We start from the raw sequence: 17,402 nt of genomic DNA on the forward strand, positions 1-17,402 counted from the left end.
GGTCTTGAACCCACAAACCGGGAAGATTATGACCCGAGCCAAAGTCTAATGCTTAACCAACTGAGCCACCCATGTGCCTCTTGTTTAATGCACATTTTAACAGTTGGCAACTCTAAATTCTTTCTTTTCCCCTCCCCTTTCTCTTTCTTAATAAATTGTACAAATTGTGTCTGCCACTGAGTTTCTTCATGAAATAGTCTATGATTTTTTCTTCAAACAATGCAGTATAGTATTTTGAGAAAATAATTTCTGAGAAAATGACTTTGGTTTCCATGTCATAGCCACTGCTAACAAGACTATGTGCATTTCTCTTATTTGATGCATAAAAAAGTATTTGCATTTACTTGATTTTACTTAATCAATATGTATTGTGGGATATGCATAAAGTAACACACATATTTTGGTATTTTTTTCTTCATCAAATCAGAAAGTGTCCAGAATTAAACTCAAGACTTTTTGGTACAATAAACATCACTAAGAGACAGATGGTTATCAAAATGCTGAAAGGAAGTTAAAGCTAAAATTGTAAAAATAACTTTAGTTATATCTCCTCATTTTATCTATTTTTATGACTTTGGGAAAATAATTATTGGCTTCTACAAGACTTTAGATCCATGATAATTTTGCATAATCGCTTTTGTGAAATAAACAATGAAAAATCCAAATAACATTTCAAATTAATGTTTTGGCTTTAACCATTGCAATGTATTTCTTTGGTATTCTAAAATTAACTTTGAAAAAATAACTTAGGTGTTTCATCATTCAGTTTAACAGTTAATATTCCGGGATGAGTTAGAATTCATATTTAATTATTAAGCACATTGAAAAAAGTACTGAAGAATGCGGGACAATAAATACAGATGACAATTTTCAAGCATAGTGTAGTTCGTAACTGTGTTACCATGCCCTTTAACTCGGCATGTTCACATTATTTAAAACATTTTGAAAAAGCATCACAGAGCGCTAGAAGTCCCTGAAAACAAGTGTAAAGAATGAGGTAGAAAGAGCTACACAAAGCTGTAGGCCAGATTTTCTCCCTTACGTATTTAACGTAGATATGTTTATATCAAGGTTTGATGTTCGACCAGTTTTCCAGTTTTTCAGTCAGGAGCGCCCTCTCCCAGATAATAAAAACTGCTAGGACAGCTATAAAACTTGTAAAATGCCATTACAGGGGTCCCATAAATGTAAAACTGCCGATAGAGTTTGGGGATTTACACCTAGTGTTTGTCCCTTCACAGAGGCAAACATTCACAAAGCCACTGTAATAACCCTTCAAAATCAGATAATATTCTGACAGCTCAGTTTCACTGACAAAAGAGTCCTGGGCAGAAGCCAGGAGGCCCAGGTGCGCTGTGTCATGCCAGTATTTAATGTAGTCTAATATCAGATAGATGCTGGTGAGAGAAAATACTCTGAATAAAGTACAGATAATAGCATGGACAGCCACTCATTGCAAAATTACTTGTGCTCATCATGCTGGGAGCTTTGTATTAAATTTTTCTGTCAAGTGGCAGGAATCACAGGGAAAAGTGCCTCAGAAAACCCTCCTTGTAACCTCGGATAAGGATCTATAATATTAGGCTTTCATATGATAATGGCAAATGATGCCCTTTTTGAAAAATTGCTGACTGGTAATGAAGGTCCTAATCAGATTGTGGTTGGAGAGGACCAGGAGGTGTGGGACAATGTCTGTGACACCCTTCTTTCTCCACCCCTTTAGTAAATGTAGCAAACTTGACAAGATGGGTGAGTCTGAGAGAATTTATCTTACATGAATTTTCAACAAAGCCCTTGGGGTTGTTTATAAAACGAGAAGGTGGCGGTTTAATAAATGCTGGGCCACCTGAGGCACTTTCATTAAAGGCTTTCTCTAGACAACATCACAATGTTTGCATTAGTCTCTTGTGCTCCCTTGAGAATACAAGCGTTACCTCTTCAGTGAGAGTCGATATTGTATGTGAAGGCATGAAGGAGATGATTCGATTTGCCCTGGCTATAGCCAGAATTAACATTCAAATAAGTTTACTGTTTTCTATTTGAATGCCAAATTCCACAAGCAAAGCAAAAAAAGAGAGAGGATATTTCGGAAGATTTACCAGTGAATGTGATGAAGGCTCTTCTCTGTCTTACTTCAGCTACAGTAAAGTCTATTTGCTTGCAACTACAAAAATAACCTCTTAAAAATATTGAAAGTATACACTATTCTTAGTTTCTTAAAGAACCATATCATTAGAAGTACTAGAGATGCTTAACAAAGATACCAAAGTCGAGCATTTTGATAAGGAATATGCAGCTTACCATTAATGAATTTTAAATGTAATTTCTAATGCCAGTGGATGCATTTTCTAGTCCTAGAGAGCCAGGGAAAATAGGCGAGATTCATAGATGTTTTCATGCGTTTCAATGGACTTACCATCTGTGTAGGCTTCTCTGCGCAGATGTCCTGGCTGGTGTTTTTGCTTCTTGGCTGGTCTGGCCTTCTGTATTACCGCAGCACTCATGTTGCTGTCTGTAGAAACAGGACTTGTGGGTCTTGGGCACTGGGATGCATGAAAATGTCGGCGGCCTGAGTAAAAAAAAAAAAGGAAAAAAAAAATCAGAGCCAAACTCATCAATGAATTTTAATTATAACAATAATAATAAAAGGAAAACAGTGCAACTAGCAGCATCCCTAATTTCCTAAAAATAGCTTGAAATAAACTAATCCAGCAAATAATAGGATTTTTGTCATTTTGCTTGACCCATCCACTGGAAAAAAAAAATGCGCAGAGAGCATTTGCCAGTCTTTTTTTTTTTTTTTTTTTTTTAACTGTAGTACTTTTAGTCTGTTAAAGTTCTTGATACCACTTATTAAAGAAAAACAACCCAATTATTTTTCCAACTAATTTCACTAAAATGTTATTAGCAAACAAAGATATTAATTAAATTTTTGCATAGTATATTCAGTGGCTATTGCTTTCTCAAGGGAATAGCCAGACTCCTTAAGAAATTTGCATTCTAGGGGTGCCTGGGTGGCTCAGTCGGTTAAGTGCCCTATTTCGGCTCAGGTCATGGTTTCATAGCTGTGAGTTTGAGCCCTGTGTCAGGCTCTGTGCTGACAGCTCAGGGCCTGGAGCCTGCTTCGGATTCTGTCTTCTCTCTCTGCCCCTACTCTGCTCGTGCTCTCTCTCTCTCAAAAATAAATACACATTAAAAAAATTAAAAAAAGAAATTCATATTCTAAGAATGAACAGTACTAAATACTTTCCTTATTTTAATTAAATAGATAGGCTATTCTTTGAAGGTAGACTCCCAATAGCTTAATACATTCTGAGGTATTTATCTTAAGGAGGCCTGAAATTAAGGTAGCTCACATACTTAGACTCGTCTAAAATTACTTCTGCTCTTTTCTTTGATAAGATGTTTACTTGCTGATTCTGGATACTTAAAGTGACCCCTCCAGAAACTTCTATTTTTTTTGGCAGTAGTAGAGGTGGTTTGTTTTTTTGTTTTGGGGGAGGTTAATATTTGTAGGTACCAGTGATAACTGAATTTGCTAGTTAGACATGGTACATCTCAGTCCTCTCCAATTTTCTGGCTGTCTTACAGACATGTTGTATTACAATGGCACAACATATTTAATCCATAATGGCAAGGGAAATCGTGGCCCTATACTTGACCTTCATTATTTTGGTTTCTAGAAATTCCAGACACACAAATCCGGAATTTTTTGTTGTACTGCAAGAAACTTTAAACTGAACTAGCCAACGTGTCTTTTGGCTATAGACAGGCCACATACAGTGAAACCAATGTATTTAAAAATGCTAACTGAAGCATATTAAATAATATACACTAATGTGGCCAAGTGAGAAGCAATTTGATTGGATTGTTCATTCATATTAACTTCAAGTCACATGAAAAGCAGCACCCCTTCTTGAAAAGATCATTTTAACAGGCAGAGGCCAATGCATGTTTAGTTCATTATAATTATGAGTCAAACGAAAACCAGAAGTGCCACTAAATTACAATACAATAAAATATTAAACCAAACTCTCTTTAGCCATGATGGAGACTATTACAATTAAAGTTACATACCCATGAAAAGAGAGAATTGGGGCTGGGACCGAGCACATTCTTCATTCTATTGTGTAAAGCCATCTACTGCTCATAGACCCTGAGGCGTAAGGTCGTTTACAGATGAATTTTTGATGTTATTTCAGTGTTTTGTTGATTTAATGAACTGAAACACACCCTTAATGCAATCTGAAAGCAGTAGTTTGGGAGGCTTAATTTCACTTTCTTTTTTTTTTAATAGAGGATTAAAAAATAAGAAGAAATAAAAGCTATGTATACAGTTAGATGTTATTTATTAAGGAGGATAGGTAGGTATGGATAGTTATTTTACTATATTTAGTAGCTACTGAGGGAAAAAAGGGGAAATTTGGTTGAATTTCGTAAAATATTAGCATGGCTGAAATAAATACATGTTCTACAAAAAAGGTCGAAAGGTATTATTAGACTTTTTTTCCCCCACAACACATTCCTGATAAATAACATATAGAAATAACTTTATTTTCTCTGAATATATTCAGTAAATGATAAAAAATAATGACCAATCCAGTATCTGAAGAGAACAGGGCAAAGTACCTATGTGATAATTACTAAATTAAGAAAAAGAAAACAACAAAACAAGACAGCAATAACTGATATGTTGTGATAGTTGTTTATTTCTGTGAAATGTGTTTTGCTGGCTACATTATTTTACTCAAATATTTGTATTTTTTTGGCTACCAGAAATTCATATACACACAATGTATATATGAATGTAAAATATGTATATATATATATGCATATATTACATTCTATGGAGATAAATGTTATGTGATAAATGTTTGGCTTAAATCTAAATTCTTTCCCTTTCCATATTATTTACTCAAGGTTGGGAGTAGGAGATAAATAAAAATGGGTCAAAACGTAAGGATAGATATATGATCATTGTAAACAGGCTACTGGTAATGAAAAAAGAAAACAGAAAAAAATACACGAGCATTTGGATTAACTTTATCTCCAAGTTATTAGATTAAAATGTTTACTTTAAATATGAAACATGTATGCTTGAAAATATATGCATATTACACACATCTTTCTACCTTTCTCATTAAAGTAGTCTTCTGAGAGGGCATGAAGAGCATGGGAGTTAAGGACAAATAGCCCATTTTCCAACGGTGGCGTTTCCCCCTCTGGAAATTTATTTATTTCTCCTAGATAACAGTATAAGAGAACTATCACAATGAATTCTATTTTGGTTGCTTTTTGCACCTTAAAAAAAAATCGTGGAACGCAAACCTCAGCGGACTATAGGCAAACCTAGAGAAACTGTATACATATCTGCTACGACTTTTGTAAAAACAAGAACTTCCCAGGGAGTGCCACTCACATACAGGATTTATTAAATAAAAATAAACCAGAAGATTTAAAAAGTCTTGTCAGGAGAAAGGGAATAACTGAGTTATGTCATATTCTTGAAACTTAGTTTCCTTAGGCAGCAAATAAAAGGCAGTAGTAATAGTTGCATTTCCCATCAGACGCAAGATCATAGGCGGTAATTATCAAGTGACATAAACATACCGAGTTTCCTTTTCCAACTTGGTAAAAAGTGCACAACTTACCAGCGGCATCCTGCATTTGGCGACGTGCCACTTTGAGGCCAGCATACTCTGCTGCTGCCGCCACTGCCTGGGCAAAATCGGCATCGGTGAAGAAGGAGCCGTCGGAAGAACTAACACTGGAGCGTCCACTGGAAATGTTGTCCTCCTCTGAGGCTGAGCCCCAGCCATTGATCATGGACCCAGTGACAGAGCTCTCGAGGTCCCCTACACTGGAGGCAGGGGTCTGCTCAAGCCCACGTAACAAAAGCCGTCTGGTCTGCATCTTGGCCACTTCCATGTCTGCTTCATCTTCTTCCTCTTCTGGAGCATCCGTATCCATATCTGAGACAAGAGGTCCTGAAATGTAGCCATAGGTATGTGGTGGGGAAATCGGTCGTGGTGGCGGAGGGGGACTCACAGGCTGCCGTCTGCAGGAAGATGAATAAACAGGTTTGGCTCAGCTCGTTATTAGGACATACACAAAATACATTATCCAAGAAATTCACGAGTACACTGATTTGATCTTTGCTTCTGTGAAGCTAATTTAACCAAGCTGGGCTTTCTTTTAATTCAAGGTTAACAGAATATACTCAGCTACCTGTAAGTCTCCTTATGTTTTATCTTTTGGATTATATTCAATTAAAAAAGGAGAAGTAAAACATTCTTTGGAAACATATGCCTATGTACTTGTCTTAAAGCTTATTGAATACTACTGATAGATTATTATTACCAAAGACAACAGACATCAGTTCTGAAACAGATTGCTCCATAAACCTGTTTCTTTCCCTTTTCTTCATTTCCACTCCTACCATTCCAAGCAAATGGACTCATCTGTTCTGACTACAGAGAGTAGAATTTCATAGGATGGAACAATTACACATTCAGCATATGACAATTTCCTTTAGATTCTATTAAAATAAAAGGCTATGCATGCCAAGAGCATTTTTTCTCTGAATTAATTATACACCAAAGGTGATTAGCTATTTTCAAGCCTATCACTTTCACCATTATTCCACCTGTCTGTTAAATAAAAAGCTTAAAGGTATTTTCTTGATATACTGGAATTAGTTAAGGGCAAAAGCTGAGGACAATGTGAGTGGCATTGTACAATTTAAGTTCACAGAGTTACCAATAACTACTTTCAGTCGTCTCTCCACAGATCTGGAGAACAACATCAGGTATCCTTCTACCACCATCTGACACCGTCACCCACAGTGAGTATAAGATGCAAAGATGACTGAGAGGACAGAGGGTGTTCTGACTTCATTGAAGTAAGGTTTGTGGAAAGAAGTTATTCCCAATGGGGGAGGTGGGGAGAATGCCCAGAGATTACCTCCTAATTTACAAAAGTGTCGGACAAAAAGGAAGACATTAGTGATTTCTAGTTGAACGACTGCTTAGTCAGTGTCTTACTCAACAGTCCCAATGCTCTCTAAGCAAGGTTAAAGAGATGACATAAGGGACAATGTCATTTGGAAGGGTCATAACAATATTTTTTCAAATCTTGTGCCTTTGAGAGGTAAGGAGAATAGATTCCACACCAGTCTGCCAACCTGAGCATAAGCACTAGAGGAGTGTAAGACGAGGATCGAGTGCCATCTGGTCACCTCCACAGTTCGGGAGGCTAGGAAAGACACAGCATGAATTTCACTGGCTGGTAATCCACCTAAAGATGTGGCTAAATTGTTCAAGGACTACAAATGCCTAGAGATGCTGCCCAGGATTGAGTCCTTCATCAGGGAGGAAGTTGGTGCCAGCCCATTTCCCTCACCATTCTTATAATACTCACAAGCCAGATGACATAAAATACTCATCGGGGCTAACCAAGGAGAAGACTGGATCTTCAACTACCTTGTCCTTTTTTAAGTTCCCTCTTCCTTGCCTTACCTTTAGGAGAATGGATCCCGAAGAGGGAGGAGGATGAAAGTGGTTAAAAGCAGGGAATGCCCTCTCACTCCATGCCACCATAACCACAGACAGATACTATCTGCAAAGGATGTCTGGAAGTGCACGATTATAGTTGTAAAATGAACAGAATTGGAATTTAAGAAAAAAAAAAGAAACAAAAAAAAATGACTAAAGGAAAAAAAAGATTCAAACCAAAAAACAGGCTCTTAACAGACGGTTAGCAAACAGATGGTTAGCAAAGGGGAGGTGGGTGGGGGATTGGTGAAATAGGTGATGGGGATTAAGGAGGGCACTTGTGGGTGATGAGTGCTGAGTAAAGAACTGCTGTACCCCTATATTGTACACCTGAAACTAATATAACACTGTGTGTTACCTATACCGGAATTAAAATTAAAAAAAAAAAAAATAGGATTGGGCCTTAAATAAATTAAAAAAAAAAAAAAAAAGCAAACAAACAAAGTCATAGAGGATATGGTCAAAATCTAAGGGACCTACTAGTGAAATAAAGGAAGTTCAATAAAGCACAGTTTTGAGGGTGAGATGGCAGAGGCTCAAAGAAAAACGTTTTGTGCTTTTTAATTCACTGAATTGAGACACTTCAATCAACATGTTTTGTTAACACAAATAGAAAGCATTAAAAATAAATGATCATTAAAATACTATAATTTATTGAGCACTTATTTTGTAACTAAGTATATTTTATAATACTAACTCATTTGATTCTTTTTAAAAAATGTTTATTATCTATTTTGAGAAAGAGAAAGAGAGAGAAAGAGAGAAAGAGAGAGCAGGGGAGAGGCGGGGTGGGGGGAGCAAGTGGGGAGAGAGACAGACAGACAGACAGACAGAGAGAATCCCAAGCAGGCTCCATTCTGTCAGCACAGAATTTGATGTGGACCTCAAATTCACAAACAGTGAGATCCTGACCTGAGCTGAAATCAAGAGTCAGGTTCTTAACCGACTGAGCCACCCAGGTGTCCCAACTCATTTGATTCTTACAATAGCTTTCCACGGAACTTCTTTTATTATCATTTTACAGATGAGGTACTGAAATTCAGAAAAATTAAAGACCTTGCCCAAATTCCTACTACTAGTATGTATCAAATATAGAATTTAATCCCACATTTCATTTCTCAGGTTAACACCTTCCTTCTAGGAATGATGTTATTACAAACGTATACACATATATACACATATACACATATATACATATACATACATATGATATGTAACATAATAATTTACACACACACATATATATGTACATACATACACAGTTCTTTAATGTGTTATTTTTTTTTTTCTGGGTGGTTTCTAATGCATCTGCATGTGGCAATAAAAGAAATATGGAGAATATGCCAAAGCTGAAATTATTTAAGAGATTAAAATGGGTAATTGTTTCAGTATGGACTGTGTTGTACACATAAGAGGAAAATCTTTGTTTAATTTGGACTGCAATAAAATACCATACTTAAAAGTCAATTTACAGTCTTTGTCAGCATGCACATCCAAAATACCACAAGAAACTTCTTTTTTTAAAGACATGTAAGACTTTCTAGCACAAAGGGGACTATTCTGACCATCAATAAAGGGATGTAGAACAGCCAATTTCACTATGAAAGGAAGCCAGCATTGTTGTATTTGGATAATTCACATTTGTACAGCAAAAGCAGCTCCATGTTAAACAAGGCCTGGCTTTTAACTACTATCCCTGTGCAAATGCTGAGGAAAGAGAGAAAAATTTATTCAAACCATCTGTAAATAAGGCAAGCCCAGGGAATGTGTGATAAACATGTACAGTTTGAAATATGCAATATATTCTATTTGAAAACAAAAAGCTATTTCAAGATGCCGCACTCAAGTGGGACTTGCCACAAATGAACCTCAACCCTCTAGATTTTTCTCCCTGAGGGGTTTCAACATCTTCTGAAATAATGTACGAGTATATGACTGCAAATCACAATACTCTAGGCTCCTGCAAAAATGATGTCTTCATAAACATGTTCAAGAGAAGACAGGAAACAATGCCATTAATTTATGAAAGCAGGTGTTTATATAGTTCACCACATACAATTTACCAGGCAAAAGACAAAGGGGGAAATGTATACTTTTGAGCTTTTCTCTAAAACTGTTGTAGCTTCAATACTCTGTAGAATTAACCACTACCCAGTTAGTAAATAGACAAGATATTTAATTCTCCTTTGCCTTTTTACTGTCTTTTCTTTCCAAATGTATCATACTCAGTTCGTCTATATTAATAAGACATTGGTAAATCTCTTAGTCCATACCTGAAAATTACTTTTTCTACTTGAGAATTTTTTGCTAAATATCGACTACAGTAAACTCAGTAGGACCACTTTTTGAAACAGTATACACAAATAAGTTTAATTATATGATTTTCATAGTTACTGTCTGAAAAGGGAGAAGAAAGATCACTATTATGTTGGTCACCTAGTTTACCTAGTATTAGACAAGAAGAGAATATCTACAAGCTCACTAGAATGCCAGAACGGCAATATCCATATTAAAGCCAGTCTGAAATGTTTAATTAAATGTTGCAGTGATATAATGGTTTTAGTTCAGTAATTTCTTATTAATATACATCATACTGTTTATTTATGCCCCTAATCAATAAACATAACAGTAAAAAATGAATTCATTCTTTAAATATTCACTCTGCCCCTATTACACTGAGGACTGCTAGGTTCAGAGACCAAAGGAATCACAAGCAAAAAAAGTCTGGGGAATGCTTTATACTCGAGTCATAAATGGATATGATTTTTTTTTTTTTTAAATGTTTTTTTCAACGTTTATTTATTTTTGGGACAGAGAGAGACAGAGCATGAATGGGGGAGGGGCAGAGAGAGAGGGAGACACAGAATCGGAAACAGGCTCCAGGCTCCGAGCCATCAGCCCAGAGCCTGACGCGGGGCTCGAACTCACGGACCGCGAGATCGTGACCTGGCTGAAGTCGGACGCTTAACCGACTGCGCCACCCAGGCGCCCCATAAATGGATATGATTTTAAGGCATACATACTTAATAGAGCCAACTATATATCAGGCCACAGCAGAGTGTATTTTGCAACGATGCCCATGACAATATCTCCCATTCCAAATGCTCTTCTGGATGAGAACTTGCCACTCCCCCATCCAGAGAGGGAATTTAGTTCTATACTCCTGAATCCAGGTGGACCCTGTGACCACTTTGACCAATGGAATACAGCAAAAGGGAACTGTGTCAGTTCTGAGTGTGGCTTTTAACTGGCCTGGAAACTTCCTCTTCCTGCCTTCCTGGAAGCCTGCTGTCATGTAAGAAGTGCCACAACCCTGAGATCCCCATGTTACAAGAAGCCTGGTCTATGATTGAAGAGACCGTAACAGATGAGACCTGAGGTAGAGACAGAGAGAAGCCACAGGGTATTGAGATATCAGACACATGAGTAAAAAAACTGATCTCAAAGTAAATCTTCCAGCCTCAACAGACCAAATGAAGCCATGTGGATTAGAGATGAATTGCCCGGGTGAATCCTTTTTGAATTCCTGATTCATGGAATAGTGAGGAAAATAAAATGGTTCTTTTAGGTAACTAAGTTTTAGAGTAGTTTGTTAGGCGGCAATAGAAAGCAGAATTCAAGCATCATGTTAGAAATTCTGCTAAATAAGTAGATTTGTTCTTCACCTGAAGGGGCTTCTAATCCAGTAAAGGAGACAAACAATTAATTAAGTGTGCAATGATAAGAAGGTATCCACAAACAGAGGATGTCTAAGGTGTTGTGGAAACACAGAATAGGCTCCTATCTCAGAGTTGGGACATCAGAAAAAGATTCTGTGGAGAGCCTGTACCATTTAATCTTGGATCTAAAAGATACATAAGTGTTAGTTCCAAAAAAGAGTGAGGATAATGGTGTTCCCGGAAAACAGGATGGCATGTGGAAAGACCTCAAGGTGGGTGAGAACACTGATCATTCCAGGAACTAGAAGAAACTTAGAGTGAAGGCACCATGAACAGAGAAGAGGTGAGTGGTGATGAATAAGGATGGGAAGGCATGCAGGGGTCAGATCACAAAGGGCTTTGATTGCTACATTAAGGAATCTTGCCTTTATTCTAAGGGAAATGGGAAGCCATTGAGAGATTTTAAGCAATGGAGAGACTTGATCAGTGCTGCATTTTAGGAAAAATGCCTCTGCACAGTCTGCAGCAGGAAGATTAGATTGAAGAAGGGGCAAGGCTAAAGGCAACAAGACCACTTATGGGCCATTACAGTCATACAGGCGAGAGAAAATGGCTGTCGGAGGTAGGAAAGTGCCTTTATGGCTGGAGATATGTGTATTGTTCTCAGTGATATTTAAGCAGCTGAAATCTATAGGAACGAGTACTTGGATATAAGGGTCTGATGCTCAGAGTGAAATCTGTAGAGAAATAGCTATCTATCTTTAATGAGTATGTCATTAGGGGGGTGGCAGGATGATGAGAAACAGAAGCCATCCGCTGATGGGGCAGGCATCTGAATAGGTCAAGGGTTTGAGAGGAGGTGTTACTCAAAGACTTAACTAGAGATGAGAATTACAGCACTGTATCAAAAATGTAGATGTAACTTAAATTCCAATGTTAAGGAATTGTTTAAGTAAATCACAGTATGCTTTTGTTTAATATGAATATCTAAATAAAAAGGTATTGATGTGGAAAAATACACCATTCAGTGAAGAGTAGCTTATAAAATAACATGTGCACGTCACAAATTCAAAGCAATGTAAGTATATACAGAGATGAGAAACTGCAAAGATCTTTACTGAAGTGTTAACAGTGACTATTTCTGACGACACCTATCATTGGTACTTTTGCATTCTCATTTCGTTTACCTGTATTATCAAATATTTCTATAGTAAACATGCAGAATATAACTGCGTGATAAAAGAGCCATTGTAGGGGCGCCTGGGTGGCGCAGTCGGTTAAGCGTCCGACTTCAGCCAGGTCACGATCTCGTGGTCCGTGAGTTCGAGCCCCGCGTCGGGCTCTGGGCTGATGGCTCAGAGCCTGGAGCCTGTTTCCGATTCTGTGTCTCCCTCTCTCTCTGCCCCTCCCCTGTTCATGCTCTGTCTCTCTCTGTCCCAAAAATAAATAAACGTTGAAAAAAAAAAATTAAAAAAAAAAAGAGCCATTGTAGTTTTTTGTGACTGTCGTTTAATGGGCCACACCTACTTCTTATTACTGTCCAGTGTTATTTCCAGCCACAATCTTGAAAACAAAATTCTTAATACCTTCATAGACTGAAAATCATCATTTAAAAAAGGCTGGAAATAATTAAATAGGATTTTAAGTGCAGGTAACCAATACATTTGCCAATTATGCATGTTCATTTTGAACTCATGTAAGTATTCATCCCCCTAAAGCAGCAGGGGGTAAGTCAACTCTAGTTGTCCTGTGGTATCAGACTCCTTTCATCAAACAATTAGCGAGGTAAGCTTTGTAGAATCTCAATGACACGAGTGAGGCATGAGCTCTGCCCTCAGAGAGTTTTTAATTTAAATAGCAAAACAGACGTACCAATAGCAAACCGTAATGCGACATGAAAACCGATCAGCATGGTAGCAGAGCTGTGAAAAGACCATTGTGAGGAGAAAAGAAAAGAATCGGTTGATTTTTGCCAGGCAGCCAGATGAAAGTCTTACAGACGGGATGCATTTTAACAGGGTCTGGGAGGATGAGAAGTGCTTGCCCAGGCAATCAAAGAAACAGCATGTGCTAACACATGTGTGCCTAGTGAAAACACTACAAATTTTGGTGACGGCCATGAGAGGCAAGAGTGGTCTGCCTCTCCTGCCAGCTCTAGAGCAGCCCTTTCTGGGCCAGGAAGTGGCAATTCTGACCAGATGTTGGTTAATTTAAGGCAAATTCAGGGAATTTCAAACAAAGTAATTAGAAAAGAAGGTGTATGGAGACTGGGAGGGAGGAGGTAAGTAAAGGGGAAAGGACTGAGGAAGGCTTTGACCACTGGGCTGAAACAGCAAGACCTGACTCTGAATGCAGGGGCACATTACCAGACTTGTGGTGTGTAAAGAAAGATAACTTGGAGGGTGAACAGAAAAGTGCAGATCAGTTCAAGAATATGGCAGAACTTCAAGGGTAGGGATGGTGGGCCTGCCTTAGTAGCTATAGGAATGGAAACAAAAAGAACAAAAGATATTTTGAAGTCAGAAATGAAGGGGTTGTGAATGATTTAATTTAGGGAATGGTAGAAAGATAGGAGAAGAAAGTAAACAACAGGATAATTCAGCTGATCTAAAAATGACACATTTTTTTGTGATTTTTGACTATTTTTATTTTTATTTTTATTTAATTTTTTAATGTTTTTATTTATTTTTGAGACAGAGAGAGACAGAGCATGAGCAGGGGAGGGGCAGAGAGAGAGGGAGACACAGAATCCAAAGCAGGCTCCAGGCTCTGAGCTGTCAGCACAGAGCCTGACGCAGGGCTCGAACCCATGGACTGTGAGATCATGACCTGAGCCAAAGTCGGACGCCCAATTGACTGAGCCACCCAGGCGCCCCAACTACTTTATTTTTAATATGTGAGTCAAATAAATAAGGATTAATGATGTTAAACAAGATAGCCAACAAAGGAGGAAATGGAACAAGTTTGAAAGGTCAAGTGCAAAGACAAAGAATTTGGTTTGGGACAAGTGTAGTGTGAGATGTCCAAGTGAAAATACCATTGTGGTGCTCAGGAAAAAGGGTGGTCTGGCTAAATAAATTTGAAAGCCGTCAGAATATAAGTAATCATTGAACCAAGTAATGGGGTGATGGCATAAAGGTGAGGACAGTAGGAAACTATTATCTTCAGATTCTTTACATACATTATCTCATCTGAGTCCCACAAAAACTTATACATTTGCCAACACTGCAGAAAGCTTATGCATGATAAAGATGGACAAGTCTTTAAAAAAAAAAAAAGAGTATTTATTTATTTATTTATTTATTTATTGACAGAGACGGGGAGGGAGGGGAAGAGAGAGAGGGAGAGAGAAAATCCCAAGCATATTCGGCACTGTCAGCACAGAGCCTGATAACAGGGCTCGATCCCAAGAACCGTGAGACCATGACCAGAGTCGAAATCAAGAATCAGACGCTTAATCAACTGAGCCACCTAGGTGCCCCAAAGATGGACAAGTCTTTAGACTGACCATTAGTAGGTTACTTTCTGTAGACTAACGGAAGCAAAATGGTAGGAGTCAGAATGCAGTGGGCTGAAGTGTGAGGCAGAGTTCATTAAACAGCCCTATGAAGTAGGAGAAGGGGAGCAGATAACTAGAATAGGAGGCTAAGAAAGGGGAACATTGAGAAGCAGTAGGATTAACAGTGAAGAGAAAGAAGAACCCACGGAAGAGGAAGAAGCTGGAAAATCAGGGTAGATAAAAGGTGAACTGATTGTGATTGATTTGAGGAAGGTGGAGAGGATAACATGAACGCGGGAGAAGGAGTTTACTGGGAAGAAGCTACTGTGTGTCACTTACAACACAGAGGAGAATGGTGGGGAAACAGGTGATCTGAGAGAATGGAAGGAGGATGCTGAGAGATTTCAGGACTCAGAGCCTCCATGAGCCTCTCATGTGCTTCAAATAAAAGCAGTGGAGATGGTCTGTGACCTTAATAGGGAAAGAGACGTCTTATTTGTTCTCATTCTCCATGAGGTTTCAAGGGTTAACACTATTAAAGGCAAATGTTTGGCAATCTAAATTCCCCCTTGTGACACAGAAGAAGGCTTAACTACCTCCTTTATTTTAGAGAGTATATGATTTGAATTTGGTAAGAACCTCTTACTGATAGAATAATTAATAAACATTGCAAATTCTATTTTAATCTACAGAATTCAAGCAGTATAAATCAGAATGCATTATTTATTCAAGCAAATTGAAGGACGATATTCTGAGGCAAATAATATACTCAGTTTGGAATGATATTAGGAATACAGAAAGTTTTGTGAATATATATATACACACAAATATATATGTGTGTGAAATATAATGTCTCAAGGGTAATGAAATAGTACAAACAAAATCATCAACAATGAGAGGAGCTAACATGATGCGGTAATAGCTTTTACGTGGTAGAAATGACAAGTCAAGTATTTATTTGTGTATAACAAAAATGAATTGGTTGGCAATGCTGAATTTTGGTTAAAAAAATCCAACACACACACACGCACGCACGCACACACACATACACACACACACACAATTTAGTAAACCGGACAAAAGGACTCCAACCTAATATTTCAACCAAAATAAGGGTATCTAAGATCAAAGCAAAATGAATATACCAAACTCCTTTTGCAACATTACAGCGAGGAGGGAACAAATCACTATGCAGACTTAACTTAAAAAGACAGGAGAAAATCTTTCCACAGTCCAAAGCAGTGACTTACCCATGCATAAGGAAAACTAAAATGGAAAACTAAAATGCAAAAACAGGCATCATCAATAAAATGCTCTAAGAGTAGCAAGCCATATATATATATATATATATATATATACACACACCACATGCTCTCCATGTGCTTACGAATGCAATTATCATAAGTGGGTGAGTAGTAACGCACATTATTTTATGGTTGCAAGTTCACTGGGATCAATTAATCTAATGTTCTGGTCAACACTACTACTTGATATGTTAATTACTGGGGCTTACTGCATGACGGTACTGGGAAAAAGGCTATGTGACATGAAAATTACTCCATATAATAGCGTTCTCCAAATGCCACTTCAGAGTGGAAATTATCTGATTTGTCAGCAAAAGGCTAGTGACAATGTACCTTCTATCGGGTTGGTGCTGCATGTGGCCAATCTCCTCCGGGCAATCCTGTAACATGGGCTGGAGTTCTTCTTGTGGAGACGGGGTCAGTGTCGCAGTGGACTGATGGCTGTAAGACACAGCAGCTGGAGAAGAAGCTGCTCCCCGTACAGGGGGGGTGGGGCCTCGTTCATCTTCCTCCTCTTCCAGTTCGTCCTGTTGCAAATACATCCTGGCTGGTGGCACGGGACATGGCATTTCTTGGTCATAACTAAAAAAACAAATCATAAGCACAGCTGGATTTACTGCAGGCTATTCAAAGGAATTATTTGTATAGTTAGTGGAATGGTCAGCTTCAAAAAAAATTTTTTTTAATCTGAACGTTGTGAGCCATGTTAAGGGAATATTGTTAAAAAAAAAAAAAAAAAAACAGTTCATGGGGCACCCGGGTGGCTCAGTCGGTTGAGCACTGGACTTCAGCTTGGGTCATGATCTCGCAGCTCATGGGTTTGAGCCCAGCATCGGGCTCTGTGCTGCCAGCTCGGAGCCTGAAGTCTGCTTTGGATTCTGTGTCTTCCTCTCTCTCTCTCTCTGCCCCTTCCCCACTCGTGCTCTGTCTCTCTCTCTTTCAAAAATAAATAAACATAAAAAAAATAGCTCGCTATCATAAAGGTTTGCAAATGCTACATATAATATTTTTCTCTGAGTGATTACAATTTGCATTAGTATATTATAGGCTCTGAGAAGTCATGCAATAAAGAAATCTCTTTAATGCAGTTAAACTTGGTACTTCTTAAATGTGGTTTACTTATTGTATGCTCCCACTTCAACATGATCTCTAAAAGACTCAGGGGGTGGTCCTACAGATGACCCAGAGATGATAGGTTAACCTCTGAGAAAAATTATGCTTGAAAAATCCTTTCCTGAAAATCCACCTTTTCTCTGAAATTATGATAGATCACTATTGCTTCAGTTGAGCACAAAATGGAGTAGTTGGCTTGCATTTAGGATATTGAATAAAAAACACAATAAATAAAATAGTCAATAAACAATAAAATGCCCCACTACTCTTCTGC

The 17,402-nt window shown here is 38.0% G+C and overlaps 1 protein-coding gene across 10 annotated transcripts in view; it reads right to left on the reverse strand.

The window, feature by feature from the left end:
• ROBO1 (roundabout guidance receptor 1) overlaps positions 1-17,402 on the reverse strand; it is a 1,138,975-nt gene that overhangs the window by 13,547 nt on the left and 1,108,026 nt on the right. For all 10 annotated transcript variants that reach the window (XM_045501664.1, XM_045501662.1, XM_045501663.1 and 7 more), the window contains 3 exons: positions 16,349-16,597; positions 5,652-6,058; positions 2,417-2,569 (listed from right to left, as the gene is read on the reverse strand). In XM_045501664.1, the coding sequence (XP_045357620.1) occupies positions 2,417-2,569; positions 5,652-6,058; positions 16,349-16,597 (809 nt within the window). The remainder of the gene's footprint in view (positions 1-2,416; positions 2,570-5,651; positions 6,059-16,348; positions 16,598-17,402) is intronic.

This window comes from Leopardus geoffroyi, chromosome C2, assembly GCF_018350155.1.
Source record: "Leopardus geoffroyi isolate Oge1 chromosome C2, O.geoffroyi_Oge1_pat1.0, whole genome shotgun sequence".
Classification (NCBI taxonomy): domain Eukaryota; kingdom Metazoa; phylum Chordata; class Mammalia; order Carnivora; family Felidae; genus Leopardus; species Leopardus geoffroyi.